At 36.2% G+C, this 26,038-nt stretch overlaps 1 protein-coding gene across 1 annotated transcript in view; it reads left to right on the plus strand.

The window, feature by feature from the left end:
* HTR1E (5-hydroxytryptamine receptor 1E) overlaps positions 1–25,600 on the plus strand; it is an 87,236-nt gene extending 61,636 nt beyond the window's left edge. The window contains exon 2 of the mRNA XM_054493123.2: positions 24,072–25,600. Coding sequence (XP_054349098.2) covers positions 24,256–25,353 — 1,098 coding nt within the window. The 5' untranslated portion in view covers positions 24,072–24,255 and the 3' untranslated portion in view covers positions 25,354–25,600. The remainder of the gene's footprint in view (positions 1–24,071) is intronic.
* The last annotated feature ends 438 nt before the right edge of the window (positions 25,601–26,038 follow it).

The raw sequence follows: 26,038 nt of genomic DNA on the forward strand, positions 1-26,038 counted from the left end.
GATGTCCTTCTCCCTGAAGCCAGCCCCAGATCTTCTCTCCCCAAGCAGCTCTCCTTTTTGCCTGTCTTCCTGAGTACCAGTCCCCAAATCACCAAATTCTACCGTGAACATATTGAATGAAAGTGTGCAGTGCCTTATGCCCTGATGAGAAGTGGTCTTGGAAGATGTTTTCTGCACCAACTTAAGAAGCTATCACCAAATCATGAGAAAACAAAAATGATGAGCTATTTATACTTTGCAGACATAGGTGGTTGTTGGAAGAAAAAAGTGCCTTAGGAATCAAATAACTGGTATTGGAGGATTCCTGTGACTTTGTAAAATTCAATTAAATATCTAGGGGAAAATAATAGACAACATTGTCACCTGAGGATACATTATTGGTCCTTGTTGAAAAAGCAGTATTTTCTAACCAGTTCCTTCCTAACCTATTTGCCATTAATTTCTGGAAGTTATAAACTGTAAGAACAATTACCATAACACTGACTGTAGCATAAAAACCATAGGATGTTAGCCCCGAAAGATGGTCAGAAATAATGAGGTCCTAATTTTGCAGATAGGGAAACAGAGACCTGAAGCAAAGAGTGTCTTTTTCAGGGTCACACAACCAATCATTAATGTATCTAAGACACATTTGCAGGAGGATTCTGTTCTTCACTCCTCCATTTTTATACAACATACTATCTCTTGCTTTTCAACCTACAGTAGGTTGAGCCAAAAAAAAAAGAAAGAAACATACAAACCTCCTCCTTGAACATGCCCTTTGAGGTGGCTGGAACAGTATCAAGTGGTCTGAGATAGCAGTGCACTAGGTGGAAGCTTAGATAGATGGCACTAAGTAGAAGCCTAGTAGGAAACCTCAGCCCTGCAGGCAGCTTCCATGTGTATTCCCTTGGGTCTGCCACAAAGGCATGCTGCACTACAAAAGATTCAAAAGGCAAATGTGTGCACAGCACAGGAGGGAGCCCAGTTCTTCTCTGAGGAGTTTCCTACTTCAATAGTGTTATTAAACTGGGTCAAAAGAAAGTCATTTCATTTTTTTAAAATATGCTAATACAACCTCAAGCACCAGCTAGCTTAAATGACAGGCATTTCATAAAGTTCATTTTTATTATTCTCAGCTGAAAAGTAAATAACACTCCTACAGGTGTCCTTCATATAAAAATGATTTATTTGCCTTCAATAGAGACTCTGTATTGACTAAAACTTTATCTGTATTTCACAAGACAGATCATTTTTCCCCATCACCTTTCAAAGAGGTGTTGTTGCCAGTCTATACAGGACAAACGAAAACAGTCTAATAAAAGAAATGGTTCAGCAGGAGCTAACTGAAAGAGTTCCGAGTGATCAAAACTGGAACAATTTGAGCAATAAAATAAATAACCTAGTATTGGATTATAACCCAAAGAATAAAATAAATAGCCATGAGTTCATACTTATATAAATATAAATAAACATAAATAGGCATCAGTAGTGTATTTATAAAATAATTTCCCCAGAACTAAAGGCTACTTCCCTCTTGGGACTGAATCATAAATATATGCACAGTAAATATCAATATAAATAAATGACTGAACAAATAAAGTAGGGTAGAAGAGATAAATCTTCCTTTCAGAATTCCATATAATGTATGTCCATATTCTCCCTCTCCAAAAGGCAGAGCTTAATTCCTCAGTTTTGGAGGTAGACTAGACTTAGTGATTCACTTCTTTAAAAATAGAGCAGGGAAAGGGAAAAATAGTAACTTTATAGTGGAGAATCATGGCAAATGCTACCTTAACCAAATGATGACAGTTAACACCATCAGTAATGTCAGGTGAATATCATGTTCTCTAATATGATCTAATGAGAAGGGCTTGACTTCTGAGATACTCTTCACCAAAACTTATAACCCCAGTCTAAACATGAGGGAAAACATCAGATAAACTGAGATCAGGGGGACATTTTTTTCTACAGAATAACTGGCCAGTATTCCTTAAGACAGTCAGTCATGAGAAACAAGCAAAGATTAGAAAGTCACAGACCAGAAGAGACTGGGGAGATAAGAAAAATTAAATACAATGTGGTGTCCTGAATTGGAACAGAAAGAAGACATTAATGCAAAAACTATTAAATCCAAATAAAGTCTGAAGTTTAGTTAATAGTAATGAGCCAATGTCTTTTTCTTAATTTTGATAAATGTACCATGGTAATACAAGATGTTAACAATGGGTAAAACTGAATGAGGGGCATATAGGAACTCTCTGTACTATCTTTACAGCTCTTCTATAAATATAAAATTCTACCAAAATAAAAAGTTTATTTCTTAAAATAGATGGTGCAAATGTATCTTATTGCATGCTCTTCCGTGGAGCATGGTAGAGTTTTATAGCGAATGCATTGCCAAATCCAAGGAAGACAGAAGACTTGAGAAAACTAAATACATTCAGCAGCCAGGGGTGGAGAGGTGACAACAGGCTGTAGAATAAAAGGAAAAGTGATGTTTGTTCAGTGAAGAACAAACTAAGTCTTATTTGTGTAGTGGTCTCAGAAGCAGAATATGTTTTAAACAAAAAATTAAGGAAGGTAAAATCTCAAACCAACAAGTAAACCAGATTTCACAGAAACACAAATGTGTAGCAGCTGCCCAATAATGATTATGTTTAATAGTAGAATAGACTCCAGTTGCAGATATATGTTTTATACCAACTCTGCAAATTGGAGAAATTTCTCTAAATTTTCCTTGTAAGTTGTGCAGGATATTACATCTGACTTTCATATTATCATCTCAAAAGTGGTGAAACCATTTTGCCAATCACTTGCATCACCTTTCTGCCACCCTGCCCTGTAAATTACTTCCTTTTCCCACTCAAACCATCCTCTACGTTCAATTCCGAAGGTTTCAGTTCCAACCCAAACTGTCCCCCTCTACCTATCCCACTTACAACCCTTAGTCTCATTAGAAAAATCTCAACCACCCTCTTGCCTTTAACACCTTTTTCTGGATGTGCCTTCTAAACAATAATCCCTTCAAAATGACTTTGTGAATGAATGCAACTGATTTAAGGGGTAAAGAGAAATGTATCTGCTTTCTACAAAAGCTTTATGTAGACAGGGAAAATTACCTGTATAACTTGCTCTTTTTCTCCTCATCTTTCTTTAGAAACATAGAGTTGTGTTTCCAAAAATTCCAAGGAAGGCCTGGGCATAGCTTGTAATACATGTGGTATGGAGGTTATTAAAAACAGTTTTTCAATTCAAGTTCTCAAGCCTACTATGAATGTTTACCAAAGAACGATGTGAACTGGACTGACAAATGCATTATACTTTGGTCAATATATATTAGGTTCACATTTTGTTTTATCACCTTGATGGCTGAAGAATAAATTTAAAAGGGATGGACTAAACATTCAAAGACAGAAACACGAGTAAATATTTCAGAGTTCAATATGTAGATAACAAATCCATCAGCATATGAACATGTTCAGCAAACAACAGACTGAACAAATGTTTATTGAGTATCTCTTAGGTGTCAGGAAACGTGCAAGCACTTTGGCAAATGCTGTCCCATTTAATTTTCTCTATAAATGTGTAAGGTAGGTATAATTATCCTCATTTTTCAAATTGTAAAACCAAGCTTCCAAAGATTAAGTAACTTACCCAAGGAGAATTGATGTGTTGCTTAAGTAATATTAGTTCCAAAATATCAGTGGCTTAACACAATAAAATATTGAAATGTTTCTCACTCATATCACCATTCAATGCAAGTCAGTGGTGGGTGTGGCTAAGAATACTCTATCCCACTCGTCCATTCAGGGACCCAAAATACTTTCATCCCATGTCTCTGCCCTCCCCTAGGTCCCCAGAGACCTCTCCATCCAATAGCTAGATGGAGATTAAGAGCACATTAAAGGTTTTCTTGTGCAAGACCTGGAAGTAGCACATACCACTTATGCTCAAAGTTCATTCTCCAAAAGAAGGACCAGAAAAGGAACAGCCAAGCAAGAAGAAAACTTTTAGACAATGGGTAAAACTGGGTGACAGTATATAAGAACTCTCTGTACTATCTTTACACTTTTCTATAAATATAAAATTTCACCAAAATAAAAAGTTTATTTTTAAAAAAAAGATGGTATAAATGTATCTCATTGCAAGCTCCTGCCTGGAGAATGGTGGGGTTTTATAACCAATGCATTGCAAAATCCAAGGAGGACAGTTAAAGAAACCTTGGGAAAACAAAATGCCTTCAGCAGCCAGGTGTGGAGTGGTGACAACAGGCTGCAGAATGAAAGGAAAAACGACGTTTGCTCTTCACAGAACAAGTGAACTATTATTTGTGTAGGAGTCTGAGAAGCAGAATATGTTCTAAAATTTACTAACTGTAGCCACTATATTTCTACCAAGCACTACCAAAAAAAAGAAAAAAAAAAAGGTGACTCTATCTCCTCCCCTGCCAGAAAAGGCCAAATTTGCTTTCCTTCTACCACTGCCTGGCAGCAATCATCCAGCACTCCTCTTCTCTCCCTGGAGCAACATCAGAGGAAGACTGCTACAACAGAAGATTCAAAGAAGATCCAGAATCTCATAATATAATACCCAAAATGTCCAGGTTGTAATAAAAAGTCAGTCATCATATCAAAGACCAGGAAAATTTAACTTAAATGAGAAAAAAAATCTGCAGACAAAAAGAATTTTTGAAGCCCATAGCAAAAACATCTCAGTGAAGAATTACAAGCACACTTGAAACAAATAAAATAATAGAAAGTCTTGTCAAAGAAATAGAAGACATAAAGAAGAACCAAGTTGACGTTTTACAATGGAAAAAAATACAATAACTGAAATTAAAGAGCTCAGTGTATGGACTCAAGAGCAGCATGGAAAACAGAGGAAAAGATCAGTGAACTTAAAGATAGAAAAATGGAAATTACCTAATCTAATGACAGAAATAAAATAAACAGAAGAAAATCAACAGAGTATTGGGGACTTGTGAGATGTAACAGAAGATCTAACATTCATGTCAGTGGAGTCTCATAAGGGAGAAAGAAGACAGAGCTGAAAAAGTATTTTTTTAAATAATGGCTAAAAATGTCCCATTTTGGCAAAAGATATAGAAAAAGATTCAAAGGGTTGAGCAAACCACAAATATAATAAGTCAAAAAAATCACACCAGACATATCATACTTAAATTTCTGAAAATTAAAGACAAACAAAAAATCTTGCAGCTGTGAAAGAGAAATGACACCATACCTATCAGGAGAAAAAAAAAAAATTGAATGACTAGGTTTTTCAGCAAAAACCATGGAGACCAGAAAAACCTGGCACAACATTTTCCAAGTGCTCACAGAAAAGAACTGTCAACCCAGAATTCTACATGCAAAGAAACTATCCTTCACTAATGAAGGATTCAATACAGTCTTAGGTGAAGGGAAACTAAGGGAATTTGCCTGAAGATCTACACTAAAAGAATAGCTAAAGAAAGTTCTCTAGACAGAAATAATAAGGAGAAATCTTAGACCATCAGGAAAAAAGGAAAACAACAGAAAGAGCGAAAATATGAATCAATGAAATATGCTTTCATTTTCCTCTTGTTTTCTAAATTATGTTTGATAGTTAAAGCAAAATTATAACAGTCTGATGTGGTTCTCAGTGGATGTAGAGGAAATATTTAAGATAATTTTATTATAAATGGAAAGAGGGTAAAATTATATAAAGGAAGTAAGGTTTCTATACTGCACCTGAACTGGAAACTGGTAACACCAACAGATGGGATAAGTTGTGTGTATATCATATAATATCTAGAGCAACTACTAAAAGAGCTCTACAAAGAGGTAAATCCAAAAACACTATAAGTAAATTATGATGAATTCCCTTAAAAATGTCCCCAAGTAACCCACAGGGGCTGAGAGAAATAAACAGAAAAACATAAACAGTGAAAACAAATGAAAACCAAAAAATAAAATGGCATACTTAAGGATTAACATATCAATAATTACATTGAATTTTAAAAGGTCTACATACCGACCCAGAGCCATGGCTCACACCTATAATCCCAGCACTTTGGGAGGCCGAGGCGGGAGGATCACTTGAGCTCAAGACTTTGAGACCAGTCTGGGCAACATGGCAAGACCTCATCTCTATAATATAATAAATAAATAAATAAAGGTCTACATATGAATGAAAGACAAAGATTGGAAGAGTAGATTAAGAAAACATGACCCTGCCAGACACAGTGGCTCAAGCCTGTAATCCCAGCACTTTGGGAGGTCGAGGTGGGCGGATCACCTGAGGTCAGGAGTTCAAGATCAGCCTGGCCAATATGGTGAAACCCCATCTTTACTAAAAATACAAAAATTAGCCAGGCATGGTGACAGGCACCTGTAATCCCAGCTACTCGGAAGGCTGAGGCAGAAGAAACACTTGAACCTGGGAGGCGGAGGTTGCAGTGAGCCAAGATCATACCACTGCACTCCAGCCTGGGTGACAGAGTGAGACTCCGTCTCAAAAAAAAAAAAGAAAAGAAAAGAAAAAAAAAAAGAAAACATGACCCAACTATATGCTGTCTGCAAAAAACTCCAAATGTAACTAGGTAGGTTGAAAGTAAAAGAGTAGAAAAAGATATGCCATGAAAAGATTAATCAAAGGCAGTAGGAGTGTCTATATTAATATCAGATAAAATGGATTTCAGAGTAAAGAAAATTACCACAGAAAGAGAATGACATTACATAATGATAAAAAGCTCACTCCACCAAGAAGACATAGCAATTCTAAATGTTCATAAACAAAATAGCACCTGCAAAATACATGAAACAAAATTTAACAGAACTGGAAAGAGAAACTGGCAAATCCACAACTAGAACTGGAGACTTCCATACTCAAAACTGACAGAACAAAATGACAGAAAATCAACAGGAGTATAAAGGAAACCAAAAATACCATCAACCAACAAGATCTAATCAATATTTATAAAACGCTTCAAACAACAACAGCAGAATAATCATTCTTTTCAAGGCCCCATGATAAACCTTATCTTGGACCATAAAATAGACCTCAGAAAACTCAAAAGAACTAAATTAACACAAAGTATGTCCTCTGACCACAATGGAACCTAACTAGAAATCAATAACGGAAGTATAACAGGAAAATCTCTAAACAGAAACTAAACAACATACTTCTAAATAATTAATATGCCAAAGAAGCAACTCAGGAGAAATCTTTAAATACTTTAAATTTTTATAGAGAAAATCAATGAAAGGTTGTTTTTTTTAAAAGATCAATAAAATTGACAGACCTTATAACTGACATAGAAAAAAGATTATGTTATTTTGTTATCAAATTATTGATATCAGTAGTATCAGTAAAATGTTATCAAATTATTGATATCAGTAATGAATCAGGGAATATCATTACAGGCCTGCAAATATGAAAGAGATAAGAGAATACTAAGGACAATTCTATACATGTAAATATAACAACTTAGATGAAATTGATCAATACCTCAAAAAGCGCGAACTATTACAATTCACCCAAACAGTTTAAATAGGCCTATAACTACTAAGAAAATTGTATTAATAATCTTAAAACTCCTGAAAAAGTAATCTCCAGGCCCAGATTGCTTCTCTAGAGAATTCTATCAAAAGATTAAAGAATTAACACCAATTACACAATCTCTTGCAGAAAATAGAAAAGGAACACTTTCCAACTCATTTTATGAAGCCGGTATACCAAGCAAAGATAGTAAAAAAAAGTTAGAGATCAATATCCTCCATGAATATAGACATACAAGTCCTTAACAAAATATTATCAAAAGAATTCAGCAATATATAGAAAGAATTATACAGCACAAACAAACGAGATTTATTCTAGAAATGCAAGGCTGTATAATCCACCAGATTAAGATTAAGCTATAGAAGAAAAATCACATGATCATATCAATCAACACAGAAAAATTATTAGACAAATTTTAACATTCATTCATTATAAAAAAGATTCTCATAAAAATAGTAGTAGAGGAATACTTCCTTAACTTGATAAAGAACATTTACATGAAACCTAAAGTTAACATGATTCTTAATAGAGAATAACTAAATGCTTTCTCTCTAAGATAGGGAATAAGATAAAAATGTCTGCTCTTACTACTGATATTCAACATAGTAGTGGTATATCTAACCACTAAAATAAGATGAGAATAAAAAAGAAAAGACATACATATGAGAAAGAAGAAATAAAAATGTTCCTATTTCAAATGACATAATCATTTATGAAGAAAATTTCAAATAATCTACAAAAAAACTCATATCTAATAAGTTAGTTCAGCAAGGTAGCATAGTACAAGATCAATACCCAAAATAAAAAATATTTTTATATCCTAAAAATGTATATGTGAAAACCGAAATTTCAAACACAATGCCATTTGCAATTATTCCAAAATAAAATAAAATACTTAGGTGTAAATCTAACATAACATATGCAGGACTTGTATGCTAAAAATTACAAAATACTAATGAAATGAATCAAAAAAGGCTTGGACAAATAGAAAATAAGTTAAAAGATGGTAGACTTAAACCAAAGCATACCAATAATTACACTAAGTGTAAATAATGTAAACATCCCAATTAACAAGCAGAGGATGTCAGACTGGATAAAAATGCGAGATTCAATTACAGGCTATCTATAAGAAACCCACTTAATATAAAGATATAGATAGGTTAAAAATAAAAGGATTAAAAAAGGTATGTCATGCAAACATTAATCAAAAGAAAGTTGGAATGGCTATATTAATATTATACAAACTAAACATCAGAACAGAGAATATTATCAGGGATAAATGGAGATTTAAATAATGTTATAAGAACTATTCATCAAAAAAAAATCTTAAATGTGTATATATCTAATGACAGAACTTCAAAATACATGACTCAAAAATTGACAGAACTAAAGGGAGAAATTGACATACCCACAATTATAGTTGGAGATTTTAACACAATTTCCTCAATAATTGATGGAACAAGCTGACAAAACACTGATAGATGTATATAAGATTTGAACAAAACTATCAAGCAAATTGTCTTATAGAACATTGTGTGGAACAATCACAGAATACACATTATTTTGAAACATAAGTATAATATCACCAAGATAGGCTACAAGCTGAGCCATAAAATAAGTCTCAGTAAACTTCAAAAGATTAAAATCATGCAGAATATATTCTATGAGCCTGAGTACAATAGAACTAAAAATAAGTTTTGAAAGAATCTATAAAATCTCTAAAAATTTTAAGTTAATAAATGCCTTCCTAAATATTGTGTAAGTCAAATAAGAAATCATGAAATTAGAAAAGATTTCTGACTAACAATGAAAATACAACATACTGAAATTTGTAGGATATAGCTAAAATAATGCTTAGAGCAAATGGATAATTCTAGGTGCTTATATTGTTACTGACAAAATGTTTTAAACTAATTATCTCAGCTTTTACATTAAGAGACCAGGAAAAGGATGGTGAATTAAACCAAAGTAAGTAAAAGGAAGGAAATAATAAATATAAAGACTGAAAGGAATAAAATAATAGGTAATAATAGAAGAAATTAAGTCATTCGAAAGCTGGTTCTTTAAAAAGATCAATAAAATTGAAAAATTATTACTTAGACTGATCAAGAAAAAAGAGGAAAAAACTGAAATTACCAAGATTAAGAATGAAAGAAGGAATATTACTCTAAAAGGATATGAAAGGAATATTGTTTTGGGGAGGTTGTTTTTTTGTTTTGTTTTCACTTGTTTATTTATTTTCAAACAGAGTCTCGCCCTGTCACCCAGGCGGGAGTGCAGTGGTGTGATCTCAGCTCACTACAACCTCTGCCTCTTGGGTTCAAATGATTCTCGTACCTCAGCCTCCCGAGTAGCTGGGATTACAGGAACAGGCAACAACGCCAGGCTAATTTTTTTTATTTTTAAGTAGAAACAGGGATTCACCATGTTGGTCAGGCTAGTCTCCAATTCCTGGCTTCAAGTGATCTGCCCACCTCGGCCTCCCAAAGTGCTGGTATTACAGGCATGAGCCACCATACCAGGCCAGTTTTGGGGTTTTTTTGTTTTGCTTTTCAAAAATAGGTTTTAAGATATACCAAATAAACTATACAGATATCCTCTAACAATACAAAAAAATTAAAAATGAGGTTAAAGTATATAACAAAAGCCAAATATGACAATACACATGAATAATTTATAAAACAAGCCTTTCAATCCTAAATAACTAAAATGGGGAGACCTCACTGAGGGCTAACATACATAAAATGAGGACTAATAGCAAGGAACAATCCTAAACATTTTCCCATGTGACTGACTAAGCCACAAAAAGCACGTTAGAAAAACTATTAATTTTTTTCTACTCAGTTACCACCATCTTTTCCTTTTCACCTTTTCCCTGATTTTCTCTACCAATGGTTTTTCTTTGGTTTGATCAGTTGAACCCAAAAGATTTGGAACCTAAAATGAGTATCAACTCTTATTGGAATAGCACTTGGGAAATGCAATCCTAGAAAAGGCAAATTTTTACCCGAGGTAGCTTGAGAAAATTCAGCATCCATTCTCAGTGTGACAACGTCTCCCATGTTAATCACTAGGTTAATAGCTGCACTTGGCTAGATTACATGACCCTGCATGATACTAGAGTGCTCCCTGGTGAGGTGCTACTATCTACACAAAAACCTGCCCATTAGGCTTTCAATAAATACAAAGCGTCATTTTAAACCATTTCACCAGAATAAATTTTCAAAATATATCATTTCTTCTGGCCTAATTTGCTTCTTGAGATGGGCCGGGGTGCTGTTCATGACACGGAAGATACAACAGCTAATATGTGGCTATTTCAAGCTCTTTAGACTTCAGCACTTCCCACTTTTCAAGCCTCAGCACCTTTTTGCAGCAATAATGGTATTTTCCATTAACATTCCCACTGTCATGGGACCAACACCCCCAGGAACTGGAGTGATGTAACTGGCTTTTTTCTGACTCCTTAAAATTCCACATCTCCAACCAACTTGGGTTTGCCAGTTATGGGACCTTGACCTCTCTTTATTCCCAGATCAATGACTGCTGAAAAAGGGGTCAATTCAGCTAGAAGATAAAACAATTGTAATATAAAATTATTTTTAAAAAGAACTTCCAAAACCTAGAGTAATATATCAATATTCAAGTACAAGAAGACGATTAAACACCAAGCAGGTTTAACCCAACTAATACCACCTCAAAACATTTAATAATCAAACTCCCAAAGGATAAAGATTTTTGAAAGGATTCTAAAAGCAGGAAGAGAAAAGAAACAATAAACAATGGAGCTCCAGTATCTCCAGCAGCAGACTTTTCAGTGGAAACCTTAGAGGCCAGGAGAGAGTAGCATGACATATGTAAAATGCTGAAGGAAAATAACTTTTACCCTAAAATAGTATATCTAGCAAAAATATCCTTCAAACATGAAAGAGAAATAAAGACTTTCTCAGATAAACAATAGCTGAGGGATTTCATCAACACCAGACCTATCCTGCAAGAAATGCAAAGGAAGTTCTTCAATCTGAAAGGGGAACATTAATGAGCAATAATAAATCATCTGAATGTACAAAATGCACTGGAAATAGTAAGTACACAAACAAACACAATATTATAACACTATAATTGTGGTGTGTAAACTATTCATATCTTGAGTAGAAAGATTAAGAGATAATCTATCAAAAATAATAACTACAACAACTTTGCAAAACAGACAGTATAATAAGCTATGAATAGAAACAACAAAAAGTTTAAAAGTAGGGAGATAAAGCTAACGTGTAGCATTTTTATTAGTTTTCTCTTTGGTTATTAGTTTATTATTTATGAAATTAGTCTTTTTTAAGTTATCATCAGCTTAAAATAATGGGCTATAAGGGATTATTTGCCAGCCTCATGGTAACCAAAAATCAAAAAATATATAACAAAGACACAAAAAAGGAAACACATAAAATTAAAACATACCACCTGAGGAAATCACGTTTGCCAAAAGGAAGACAGAAAGAAAAGAAGGAAGGAAAAGAAGACCAGAAAGCAACCAGAAACAAATCAAAAAATGGCAAGAGTAAGTCCTTACTTATGGATAGTAACACTAAATGTAAATGGACTAAACTCTCTACTCAAAAGACATAGAGTAGGTGAGCAGATTTAAAAAACAAGGCCCAACAATCTGGTGCCTACAAGAAACACACTTTGTTACTAAAACACCAGGGCTTCTGTCTAGGTCCTGCTGCTTGCCACACAGAAAGCCAATCACTGAGACTATAAGTATTGCCAAGGAAGAAGATTTTAATTGGGTGCTGCAGCTAAGGAGATGAGAGCTCAGTCTCAAATCCATCTCTCTGACTGACTGAAACTAGGGGTTTATATAGCAAGGAAGAAATGTAACAATGTGTAAGAAAGCAGGAATTAGAGAGGGGCAAGGAAGCAATCATGACAAATGAAGCATCTGGCATCTTATTGTCTGGATGTAGTGATCTGGTGAGTTTCAGTTCTTTAATACTTTTTGTGAGAGGCCTGAAGGTCATTTCCTGAGGAAGGAACTCAGACAAAAACAAATACAAGTTTCAAGCTTTAAGACCAGAAGGATCAATTTTTATGTTTATCAAAAAAGAACTATCTATGAGACTATTGGGTCAGTTTCAACTTCATCTATAAGGATGCACACACACTGACAATAAAGGGATGGAAAAAGATATTCAATGCCAACGGAAACCAAAAAAGATGAGGCGTCACTATATTTATATCAGACAAAATAGATTTCAAAACAGAAACTATAAGAAGAGACAAAGAAGGTCATTATATAATGATTAAAGGGGTCAATTCAGCAAGAGGATATAACAATTGTAAATATATATGCACCCAACACTGGAGTGTGTCCAGAATTTATTCCTTCCAGTAGGTTCTTGTTCTCCCTGACTTCAGGAATGAAGCCATGGACCTTCACAGTGAGTGTTACAGCTCTTAAAGATGGTGTGTCCGGAGTTTGTTACTTCAGATGTTCAGATGTGTCTGAAGTTTCTTACTTCTGGTGGGTTCGTGGTCTCGCTGACTTCAGGAGTGAAACCACGGACTTGGTGGCGAGTGTTACAGCTCTTAAAGGTGGTGCAGACCCAAAGAGTGAGCAGCAGCAAGATTTATTGTGAAGAGCAAAATAACAAAGCGTCCACAGCATGGAAGGGGACCCGAGCAAGTTGCTACTGCTGGCTCGGGTGGCCAGCTTTTATTCTCTTATTTGGCCACACCCACATCCTGCTGATTGGTCCATTTTACAGAATGCTGATTGGTCCATTTTACAGAGTGCTGATTGGTGTGTTTACAATCCTTTAGCTAGACACATAGTGCTGACTGGTGTGTTTTTACAGAGTGCTGATAGTGCTGATTGGTGTGTTTACAATCCTTTAGCTAGACACAGAGCGCTCATTGGTGCATTTTTACAGAGTGCTGATTGGTGTGTTTACAATCCTTTAGCTAGACACAGAGTGCTGATTGGTGTGTTTATAATCCTCTAGCTAGGCAGAAAAGTTCTCCAAGTACCCACCTGACCCAGAAGCCCAGCTGGCTTCACCTCTCAGGAGCACACAGATATATAAAACAAATATTATTACAGCTAAGGAGAGAGATAGACCTCAATACAGTAATAGCTGGAGACTTCAACACCCCACTTTCAGCATTGGACAGATCATCCAGACAGAAAATCAACAAAGAAACATCAGATTTAATTTGCACTATAGACCAAATGGACCTAATAGATATTTACAGCACATTTCCTCCAATGGCTGCAGAATATGTATTCTTCTCTTCAACATATGGATCATTCTCAAGGATAGACCATATGTTAGACAACAAAAAACCCTTAAAACATTCAAAAAAATTGAAATGATATCAAATATCTTCTCTCGCTGAAATGGAATAAAACCACAAATCAATAACAAAAGGAATTCTAAAGACCATACAAACACATGGAAATTAAACATGTTTCTGAATGACCAGTGGGCCAATGAAGAGCCTAAGAAGCCAATGAGGCCAGGCACAGTGGCTCAAGCCTGTAATTCCAGCACTTTGGGAGGCCAAGGCTGGCAGATCACCTGAGGTCAGGAGTTCAAGACCAGACTGGCCAACATGGCAAAACCCCATCTCTACTTAAAAATAAAAAAATTAGCTGGGCATGGTAGCATGCACCTGTAGCCCCAGCTACTTGAGAGACTGAGGCAGGAGAATTGCTTGAACCTGGGATGCAGAGGTTGCAGTGAGCTGAGACCGCACCATTGCACTCCAGCCTGGGCATCAGAGTGAGACTCCATCTCAAAAAAAAAGAAACAAAAAAGAAGGAAATTGAAAAGTTTCTTGAACAAATGAAAATAGAAACACAACATATCGAAACATATGGGACACAGCGAAAGGTTACAGGAATAAGTGCCTACAAGAAAAAAGTAGAAAAACCTCAAATAAACAACCTAATAATGTATCTTATACAACTAGAAAAGCAAAACCAAACCAAACTCAAAATTATTAGAAAAAAAGGAAATAATAAAGATCAGAGCAGAAATAAGTGAAATTGAAACAAAAAATACAAAAAAACAAAGAAACAAACAGTTGGTTTTTTAAAAAGATTAACAAAATAGACAAACTATTAGTCAAACTAAGAAAAGGGAGAGAAGATCCAAATAACATCAGGGATGAAAAAGGAGACATTACAACTAATATCAGAGAAATTCAAAAGATCGTTAGAGGCTACTGTGTGCAATTATATGCCAATAAACTGGAAAACCTAGAAGAAACTGATAAATCCCTAACCACATACAACCTACCAAGATTGAACCAAGCATAAATCCAAAACTTGATCAGACTAATAACAAGTAATGAGATAAAACCTGTAATAAAAATTCTCCCAGCAAAGGAAAATCCAGGATGTAATGACTTCACTGCTCAATTTTACCAAACATTTAAAGAAGAACTAATACCAATTCTAGTTAAACTATACCAAAATATAGAGGAGGAGGAAATACTCCCACATTTATTCTATGAAGCCAGTATTACCCCCAGACAAAGATATCAAAAATAGAAGACTACAGACCAATATCCCTAATGAACATTGATGAAAAGTCCTCAGCAAAATACTAGCAAGCCACATTCAAGAACACAATAAAGATTACTCATCATGACTAAGTGGGATTTATCCCTGGGATGCTAGAATGGCTCAACATATGCAAATCAATGAATAGGGTACATTATGTCAACAGAATAAAGGACAAAAACCATATGGTCACTTCAGTTGATGCTGAAAAGCATTTGATAAAATTCAACATCCCTTCATGATTGATAACCCTTAAAAAAATGGGTGTAGAAGTACATACCTCAACACAATAAAAGCCACATGACAGACCCACAGCTAGTATCATAATGAGTGGGGAAAAACTGAAAGTCTTTCCTCTAAGATCTGGAACCCAACAAGGATGCCCACTTTCACCAATGTTATTCAACATAGTACTGGAAGTCCTAGCTAGAGCAATCAGACAAAAGAAAAAAAGAAAGGGCACTCAAATTAGAAAAGAAGTCACATTATCCTTGTTTATAGATAATATGATCTTATATTTGGAATAACCTTAAGACTGCACCAAAAAACTATTAGAACTGATACACAAATACAATCAAGTCAAGGATACAAAATCAACAAATAAAAATCAGTAGCATTTCTATATGCCATCAGTGAACAATCAGAAAAAGAAATTAAGAAAGTAATTCTATTAACAGTTGCTACAAATAAAATAAAATACCTAGGAATAAACTTAACCAAAGAAATAAAAGATCTCTACAGTGAAAACTATAAAACATGACACAAGACATTGAAGAGGACACAAAAAAGTGAAAAGATATTCCATGTTTATGGATTGGAAGAATAAATATTGTTAAAATGTCCATACTACACAAAGCAATCTACAGCTATAAGGCAATCCCTATCAAAATACCAATGACATTGTGCACAGAAATGGAAAAAATAATCTTAAAATTTACACGGAACCACAAAAGACCTAGAGTAATCAAAGCCATTCTGAGCAATAAGAACAAAACTGGACGAATAACATTACTTGACTTCAAGTTATATTACAGAACTATAGTAACCAAAACAGCATGGTGCTGGCATAAAAACAGACACATAGACCAATGAAACAAAATAGAAAACCCAGAAATAAATCCGTACGTCTACCATGAACTTATTTTTGACAAAGATGCTGAGAACATACATGAGGAAAGAACAACATCTTCAATAAATGCTGCCAGGAAAACTGGCAGCATTCCATATGCAGAAGAATGAAATAGACCCCTATGTATCACCATATACAAAAGTCAAATGAAAGTGGATTAAAGACTTAAATCTAAGACCTCAAACTATGAAACTACAACAAGAAAACATTGGGAAACTCTCCAAGACATTAGTCTGGACAAAGATTTCTTGAGAAATACTCCACAAGCACAGGCAACCAAAAGTGAACAAATTGAATCTTGTCACATTAAAAAGCTTCTTCACAGCAAAGGAAACAATCAACAAAGTGAAGAGATAACCCACAGAATGTGTGAAAATATTGGCAAACTACTCATCTGACAATAGAATAATAACCAGAATATATAAGGAGCTCAAACAACACTTGGAAAAAAATCTAATAATCTGATTTTAAAATAGGCAAAAATTTGAATACACATTTCTCAAAAGAAGACATAAAAATGATATATGAAAAGGTCTTCAACATCACTGATCATCAGATAAGTGCAAATCAAAACTACAATGAGATATCATCTTACCCAAGTTAAAATGGCATTTATCCAAAAGATAGGCAATAACAAATGCTGGTGAAGAATTGGAGAAAATGGAATCCTTGTACACTGTTGGTGGGAATGTAAGTTAGTACAACCACTATGGAGAACAGTTTGGAGGTTCCTCAGAAAACTGAAAATAGAACTATTATATGATTCAGCAATCCCTCTGCTAAGTATATACTCAAAGGAAAGAAAATCAATGTATTGAAGAGACATCTGCACTCCCATGTTTATTGCAGCACAATTATAGCTAAGATTTGGAAGCAACCTAAGTGTTCATCAACAAATGAATTGATAAAGAAAATGTGGTAGCAAAGAGATACCATCTCACGCCAGTCAGAACAGTGATTATTAAAAAGTCAAGAAACAACAGATGCTGGCGAGGATGTGGAGAAATAGGAATGCTTTTACACTGTTAGTGTGAATGTAAATTACTTTAACATTGTGGAATATGGTGGGGCAATTCCTCAAAGATCTAGAAGCAGAAATACCATTTGACCCAGCAATCCCACTACTGGGTATATACCCAAAGCAATCTAAATTATCCTATTATAAAGATACATGCATGTGTATGTTCACTGCAGCACTATTCACAACAGCAAAAACATGAAATCAACTCAAATCCCCATCAATGATACACTGGTAAAGAAAACGTGGTACATATAACCATGGAATACTATGCAGCCATAAAAAAGGAATGAGATCATGTCCTTTGCAGGGACATGGATGGAGCTGGAAGCCATTATCCTCAGCAAATGAACCCAGGAACAGAAAACCAAACACCACATGCTCTCACTTATAAGTGGTAGCTGAACAATAGAACACATGGACACAGGGAGAGTAACAACACACACTGGGGCCTGCAGGGGGAGTAGAAGGAGGCAGGAAGAGCATTAGAAAAAAATAGCTAATGCATGCGGGGCTTAATAACTAGGTGATGGCTTGATAGGTGCAGCAAATCACCATGGCACACGTTTACCTATGTAACAAACCTGCACATCCTGCACATGTACCCTGGAACTTAAAATTAAAATTAAAATTAAAAGAAAATGTAGTGCATATGTACAATCAACTACCGTTCAACCATAAAAAAGAATGAGATCCTGTCATTTTCAACAACATGAATGGAACTGGAGATCATTATGTTAAGTGAAATAAGCCAGGCACAGAAAGACAAACTTCACACAGTCTCACTTATTTGTAGGAGCTAAAATTTAAAACAATGAATTCATGGAGGTAGAGAGTAGAACGATGGTTACCAGAGGCTGGGAAGGGTAGTTGCAGGGGGTGGAGAGAATGGGGATGGTTAATGGGTACAAAAGTATAGTTAGATAGAAAAAATAAGATCTTGCATTTGATATCACAACAGGGTGACTATAGTCAACAATAATTTCTTCTAAATTTTAAAATAACAGAGTACAATTGGACATTTTGTAACACAAAGAAAGAATAAATGCTGAGGTATTAGATACTCCAATTACCTTGATGTGATGATTACTTGTTGTATGCCTGTATCAAAATATCTCATATACCCCCTAAATATATACACCTACTATGTACCCACAAAAAATTTAAAAATTTTTAAAAATTAAACTCTTCTGGCCAGGCATGGTGGCTCACACTTGTTATCCCAGCACTGTGGGAGGCTGAGGTGGTGGATCACTTGAGCTCAAGAGTTCAAAACCAGCCTGGGCAACATGGTGAAACCCTGTCTCTATAATAAATACAAAAATTAGCCAAAGGGGTGGTGCATGTCTGTGGTCCCAGCTGCTCAGGAGGCTAAGGCAGGAGGATCGCTTGACACTGGAAGGCAGAAGTTGCAGTGAGCCAAGATCATGCCCCTAAACTCCAGCCTGTGTGAAAGAGTGAGATTCTGTCTCAAAAAAAAAATTAAACTCTTCTGCTTGTCAAAAAGCAACATTAAAAAATACAAAGGCAACCCACAGAATGGAAGAAATGTTCACAAAACATTGTGACAACAAAAGACCTGTATCCAGAGTGTATAAACATCTCCTAAAACTCTATGCACTGTTTTGTTTGAGTTTATAAAATGGTAATGTTTTCTTGTTATTATGAATATAATAACCTTGTAATAATCACATGTCATATTCCAATCACAATTTAAATAAATAAAAAAGAAAAAGAGAATAAAGAATCCCACACTGCAGTATCTCCTCTACATCTTCCCACTGCTTCTACTGAAGATCTAATTGGGAAACAGAGTATCCACCCTTCCTTTTCCCTGGAGAGGCAAAGAAAAGTATTTCCGAAGACTGAGAAAGTAAATTTAACAAACAGAAAGATAAAATTACTAATATGAGGGCAAGGTGCCATTCCTGAAATAATAAAAAAAGAAGAAATTGATACATGGTACATATTGAAGACTTCTTTAAATAATTGGAAGTAATTTGGGCAAAATGAGAACAATCAAAGAAGAGACGAAAGAATATTTATGGTGAATTAACAGTTATTGAAAACCAATAGATTAGCTAAATTGGTGAAATTAAAAATGAACTGAGCATGCCATATACATCAATGTCCAAAAGCAGCCATTCTCTGTGGGGAAAGGTGAGTGTTGGCTCTTCCTAGAGACAAGAGGTCCTTCATAATTAGGTTCACAGGCACTAATTTTAGAGTATAAAATGCAGCTTGCTGATTAACACATGAAACAGAATTGCAGGCTGAATTATTATTTACATTTAAGAGCACCTTTTTAAACCTCTTAAATTAAAATAAATGTATAGTTTATTAAAATATTATAAGATGATCACCCCTGCAAACCACTACCCAGATCAAGAAGTATAACTTGACAAAACACAGAAGCTATGTCTCAATCACAATCGTGTCTCCCCCTCTAAAAATAACCATTCTCCTTATGTTTAAGCTTCCTTGAAAGTTACATCACTCAGATACATACCCCTGATAATGATAGTTTTGGTTTGCTTGTTTTTATTTTTATGTGTCTTTTAAGTCCCTTTTAGTCTATACGCCACACTTCTTATCGCCCTCCTTGTCTGCAATTTATTTAAGAAATTGGGTGATTTAACCCATGAATTTTTTTACAGTTTGGATTCCAATGATTGCATAATCATAAGGTAGTTTAACATGTTTCTTGATTCTCTGTGGTTTCTTTAAAGTAGTTATTGGTCTAAGATGCTTAAACTTTTAATACATTGACTTTAGAGAGCTTCAACTCCATTTGCAATAGCTACTATGTGACCTCTGAATTTTTGGTAGGCAAGAGGTAAAGCAATTGCAGCCCAGAACATCATGTGGAGCCAGGAAATGCTGCTAGGAGAGAGGGTGGCTAAGCTGACAGAATTGAGGGCAGTTTTCCTGGATCAGTTTAGAGGCCATGTGCAAAACAGAAAACTTGCAGCAGGAGGGAATGACTTATCAGAGGGAAGTGGTATCTGGAAGTGTCTAGAAATGGACAGAAGTCAGGACTTACACAGGTTGACTGGGAAAATGCTGGGAAGTAAATAGAGAAAGGCAAGTACACCCTGGGTTCCTTCGAAGCAGTTCAGGAAAATATTTTCTAAATGATGGTGATTACATGCAAAGTAAATGAGTTGATCAGGAATGCTCCAGGTCCACCAGCATGTTAAACTTTTAATGGTTGAGATGTTATATAATATTTTCTGATAATTCAAAGTCATAGCAAAACTTTGTGGTAAGGATACTTGTCCCATATTTCAGATAACTCTAAGAATGCTAGGAAAGGGGAATATGTCAACAAGCAATGTTACATGTATGGCTGCATAGTATTTTCTATTTTTTCCCTTTCCCTCAGTCAAGCATGTGGCCTGGTTTATGCTTCCTTACCTCACAGATATTTCAGAAAGCGGAAGTATCAGACAGTAATCCCTATTTATGTTCTCAAAAGCCAAGCCCATAGGAGATCTGTTAATAAAAGATTTGTAAATAAGTAAAAAAGGAAAAGAGAGCTTTTAATAGGTGGCTGAAAGGGTTAGAAAAAAAAGTGAAGGAAGAAAGGAATTTCTCCAATGGTCTACATACCTATCCCCCCAAAATGGAGGAAAAGAAAAGATCCTGGGGGTCTAAGACTTGGGCCAGAAGTTCTGGAAGTGCCTTGGAGAGTCTATAATATTTTAAACAGGGATACATGCATGGTATGGCTAGGGACTTAGGGGCTACGCATGGGGTTCCCAACCTTAAGACATTTCCTAAGCATGTTACGGAAGTAGTCTGGATCTGAAAGAACTGTAGGAGTGGGGGACAGTAAATATCTTACCAGGGACTTTCTCTGTGCATGCGACACCTGAAACCCCTCTCTCCAACCAAACCTCAATGCCTTGGCCCTCAAAAATCCTCCAGAGACTTGGGGGTGTGGTTGGGGTTAGAGAAAGTCTCAAGCATGAGAAGTGAGAAGCTTAGAGGCAGCAATTAAGTTGACACATGTTCTCACTTATAACTGGGAGCTAAATATTGAATAACACATGAACACAAAGAAGGGAGCAATAGATACCAGAGCCTACATGAGGGTAGAGGGTGAGTGGAGGGTGAGATTTGGAAAACTACCTTTTGGGTACCATGCTTATTACCTAGGTGGTGAAATAAGCTGTACACCAAACCCTGCGACACACAGTTTACCCATGAAACAAATCTGCACTTGTACCCTCAAAACCGAAAATAAAAGTTGGAAAGAAAAAAAAGAAAGAACAAAATTAAGTTGACTTATTTTTAATAGGCTTTTATTACATATCAGAGTTTGTGGGATGAAATTTGTCTCCATTACCCAGTGCAAAAAACACTGGGAAAATTCATACAACAAATGACCGCAAACACTTACATAGCACTTACTATGTATTAGGCGTTGTTCTCAGCTTCTACGTGTATTAACACATTTGATCTTCACATTACTTACCTTAGAGAAAGATGTCATTATTCCTGATTTAAAGAGGAGGAAATTGAAGCAGGCTAAGGTTAAAGAACATGCTTAGGATTACACCGCAGCTGACAAGTGGCAGAGTCAGCATTCAGAGTCCATATGGGTAATCACCACTCCAAGCTTCCTCTCCAAAACCGCTGACTCAGGCACAGTTTTTAGGTTAAAGTAAATCAGGACTTATGAAGTGAAATGTCAGTTTTCTAATGGAGGAACCAGATCCAAAATATAAAACCCTCTTTAAGATAATTTTTAAGATGAGCAGGTGCCAGCTGAGTCCTCCTTCTTGATAATGCTTGGGTGCTTTGGAAACTCTTCCTGGATGAGAAAGAGATTCTTGTCCCTCTTCACCTGCTGCAAAGGACAAAGCCCCTGAAGAATAATATGCCAAAGTCGGCCTTAACATCTATCATCCCTATAACCTCATCTCCCTGGTGCTCTGACCTTCACTGGGATGGTATAAAGCAGAGGCTGCAGAGTATCCTTGGAAATGAGGAGCAGCATACACTAACCAGTTTGGTTTAGAGTAATTCTCTCCTATTTGTAATTTTTATGAAAAGCAATTTAAATATGGCCTTGGACTTCATGATATTTTTTATGTCACAATAAAGTGGAAATTTAAAGTTACAAATCCCCAAAAAGGTCCTCCATCAACTCCTCATAGGATGTATCCATTTTTAGCTCTGATTATTGCAGTTAACTTTCCAAACTGCTGGGATTACAGGTGTGAGCCACCACGCCAGCATATTTACTGTGAAAGTTTAAAATCTGATTTGAAAGCTGCTTATTATAAGCAATATAATTTTTTCTTTAATGGCCCCAGAATGTTTAATGTTACATAATATGAATATATATTTTCAAATGTAAAAAAAGCCTTTTTATATATAAACATGTATAAAAGAATAAATATAAATAAGAAATTAATTGGGGTGGCAAAGTACCTTTAAAATTTTGTGATGTTTTTGTCAAAAAGACTTGAACAAATTTACAGGAAAAAAACAAACAACCCCATCAAAAAGTGGGCAAAGGGTATGAACAGCCACTTCTCAAAAGAAAACATTTATGCAACCAACAAACATATGAAAAAAAGCTCATCATCACTGTCACTAGAGAAATGCAAATCAAAACCACAATGAGATACCATTTCACGCCAGTTAGAATGGTGATCATTAAAAAGCCATCATTCTGAGCAACCTATCACACGGACAGAAAACCAGACACCACATGTTCTCACTCATAGGTGGGAAGTGAACAATGAGAACACTTGGACACAGGGCAGGGAACATCACACACCGGGGCCTGTCGTGGGGTCAGGGGACCGGGGAGGGATAGCATTAGGAGAAATACCTAATGTAAATGACGAGTTAAAGGGTACAGCAAACCAACACGGCACATGTATACATATGTAACAAACCTGCACGTTGTGCACATGTACCCTAGAACTTAAAATATAATAATAATAAAAAAAAGTCAGGAAGCAACAAATGCTGGAGAGGATGTGAAGAAATAGGAATGCTTTTACACTGTTGATGGAAGTGTAAATTAGATCAACCATTGTGGAAGACAGTATGGCGATTCCTCAAGGCTCTAGAACCAGAAATAACATTTGACTCAGCAATCCTATTACTGGGTATATACCCAAAGGATTTTAAATTATTCTACTTTAAAGATACATGAACACGTATGTTTATTACAGCACTATTCACAATAGCAAAGACTTGGAACCAACCCAAATGCCCATCAGTGATAGACTAGATAAAGAAAATGTGGCACATATATATCATGGAATACTATGCAGCCATAAAACAGGATGAGTTCATGTCCTTTGCAGGGACATGGATGAAGCTGGAAACCATCATTCTCAACAAACTAACACAGGAACGGAAAACCAAACACCACATGTTCTCACTCACAAGTGGGAGTTGAACAATGAGAATACATGGTCACAGGGCCGGGAACATGACACACCAGGGCCTGTTGAGGGGTGGAGAGCTAGGGGAGGGATGGCATTAGAAGAAGTACCTAATATAAATGATTGATTGTTGGGTGCAGCAGACCACCATGGCACGTGTATACCTATGTAGCAAACCTGCACGTTCTGCACATGTATCCCAGAACTTAAAGTATAATTTAAAAAAAAAAAAAAACAGTTTGAAAACTTCCCTGAAGTAAAAAAAGTATCCTTTGAGGAATAATGTAAAGATGAGCTCAAGTTCCACAGGAAAGAGAAAATTAAAATTTATAAAGAATTTATGAATATCAAACTATTTTCATGTTTTCCAGGAAAAGTGTGGCTTTCTCATTCATTAACCAATAGCATAATATTTTCCAGGAATCTTCACTCAGAAGAAATGCTGTGGCCCTTCCCTTTACCAACAGAAAATGGAACACAAGAGACCACGTAGCTGAACAAATTATAGCCTCCTTACAAGTGAGAAACCTTCGAGGCTACGTAATTTTCAGCCAAAGGAAAATAACCAACGCTTCTCCACATTGTAGACTGAAACAAGGGAAACATGAACATCACAAACTGTACCACAGAAGCCAGCATGGCTGTGAGACCCAAGACCATCACTGAGAAGATGCTCATTTGCATGACTCTGGTGGTCATCACCACCCTCACCACGTTGCTGAACTTGGCCGTGATCATGGCTATTGGCACCACCAAGAAGCTTCACCAGCCTGCCAACTACCTAATCTGTTCTCTGGCCGTGACAGACCTCCTGGTGGCAGTGCTCGTCATGCCCCTGAGCATCATCTACATTGTCATGGATCGCTGGAAGCTTGGGTACTTCCTCTGTGAGGTGTGGCTGAGTGTGGACATGACCTGCTGCACCTGCTCCATCCTCCACCTCTGTGTCATTGCCCTGGACAGGTACTGGGCCATCACCAATGCTATTGAATACGCCAGGAAGAGGACGGCCAAGAGGGCCGCGCTGATGATCCTCACCGTCTGGACCATCTCCATTTTCATCTCAGTACCCCCTCTGTTCTGGAGGAGCCACCGCCGCCTAAGCCCTCCCCCTAGTCAGTGCACCATCCAGCATGACCATGTTATCTACACCATTTACTCCACGCTGGGTGCGTTTTATATCCCCTTGACTTTGATACTGATTCTCTATTACCGAATTTACCACGCGGCCAAGAGCCTTTACCAGAAAAGGGGATCAAGTCGACACTTAAGCAACAGAAGCACAGATAGCCAGAATTCTTTTGCAAGTTGTAAACTTACACAGACTTTCTGTGTGTCTGACTTCTCCACCTCAGACCCTACCACAGAGTTTGAAAAGTTCCATGCCTCCATCAGGATCTCCCCCTTCGACAATGATCTAGATCACCCAGGAGAACGTCAGCAGATCTCTAGCACCAGGGAACGGAAGGCAGCACGCATCCTGGGGCTGATTCTGGGTGCATTCATTTTGTCCTGGCTGCCATTTTTCATCAAAGAGTTGATTGTGGGTCTGAGCATCTACACCGTGTCCTCGGAAGTGGCTGACTTTCTGACGTGGCTCGGTTATGTTAATTCTCTGATCAACCCGCTGCTCTATACGAGTTTTAATGAAGACTTTAAGCTGGCTTTTAAAAAGCTCATTAGATGCCGAGAGCATACTTAGACTGTAAAAAGCTAAAAGGCACGAATTTTTCCAGAGCCTCATGAGTGGATGGGGGTAAGGGGTGCAACTTACTAATTCTTGAACATACTTGGTTCAGGAGAGTTTGTAAGTATGTGTGGTCTTGTTTTCTTGTTTGTTTGTTTGTTTTGTTCTGTTTTGTTTGAGGATTGTTATTTGGCGTGCCGTTTTCTACCTCTGGTCTTATCTGTGATACATAATTTCAAATAAACATTATCATACAAAAACAGAAATTTTGTAGAAGTAATAATAAGATGAAATAGTAAATACTTTTTATGGGTTTTTTTTTTTTTAGCCATTTCAGTTACCCTGCAATTAAAGAATGCCAAAAATATCTTTATTTGCAGAATTTCTTATTACTTATAAATTAAATACCTGATAATGCCCTCCATGGCATTAAATCTGAGATTATGGCTCTATCTGCATACATATTCCAGTGGGAATTGCATGACTACGTAAAGAATTAAAAGAAAGTGATGTGCTGTCATCTACTGCTTGCAGACCTGAGCTAAAGTCGTTTGCTGTAGCACTGTGACTACATAGCCTATTCATTTCAGGTAAAAATAGTACAGCTGGCTTGTCCTTTTTAGTTCATGATTAAATAAACTTCCTCTTTTTCTAAAATGGAAATACCTGGAATAAATGCACTGGCACTTTTCTATGTCTT

This window comes from Pongo pygmaeus, chromosome 5 (assembly GCF_028885625.2).
Source record: "Pongo pygmaeus isolate AG05252 chromosome 5, NHGRI_mPonPyg2-v2.0_pri, whole genome shotgun sequence".
Classification (NCBI taxonomy): domain Eukaryota; kingdom Metazoa; phylum Chordata; class Mammalia; order Primates; family Hominidae; genus Pongo; species Pongo pygmaeus.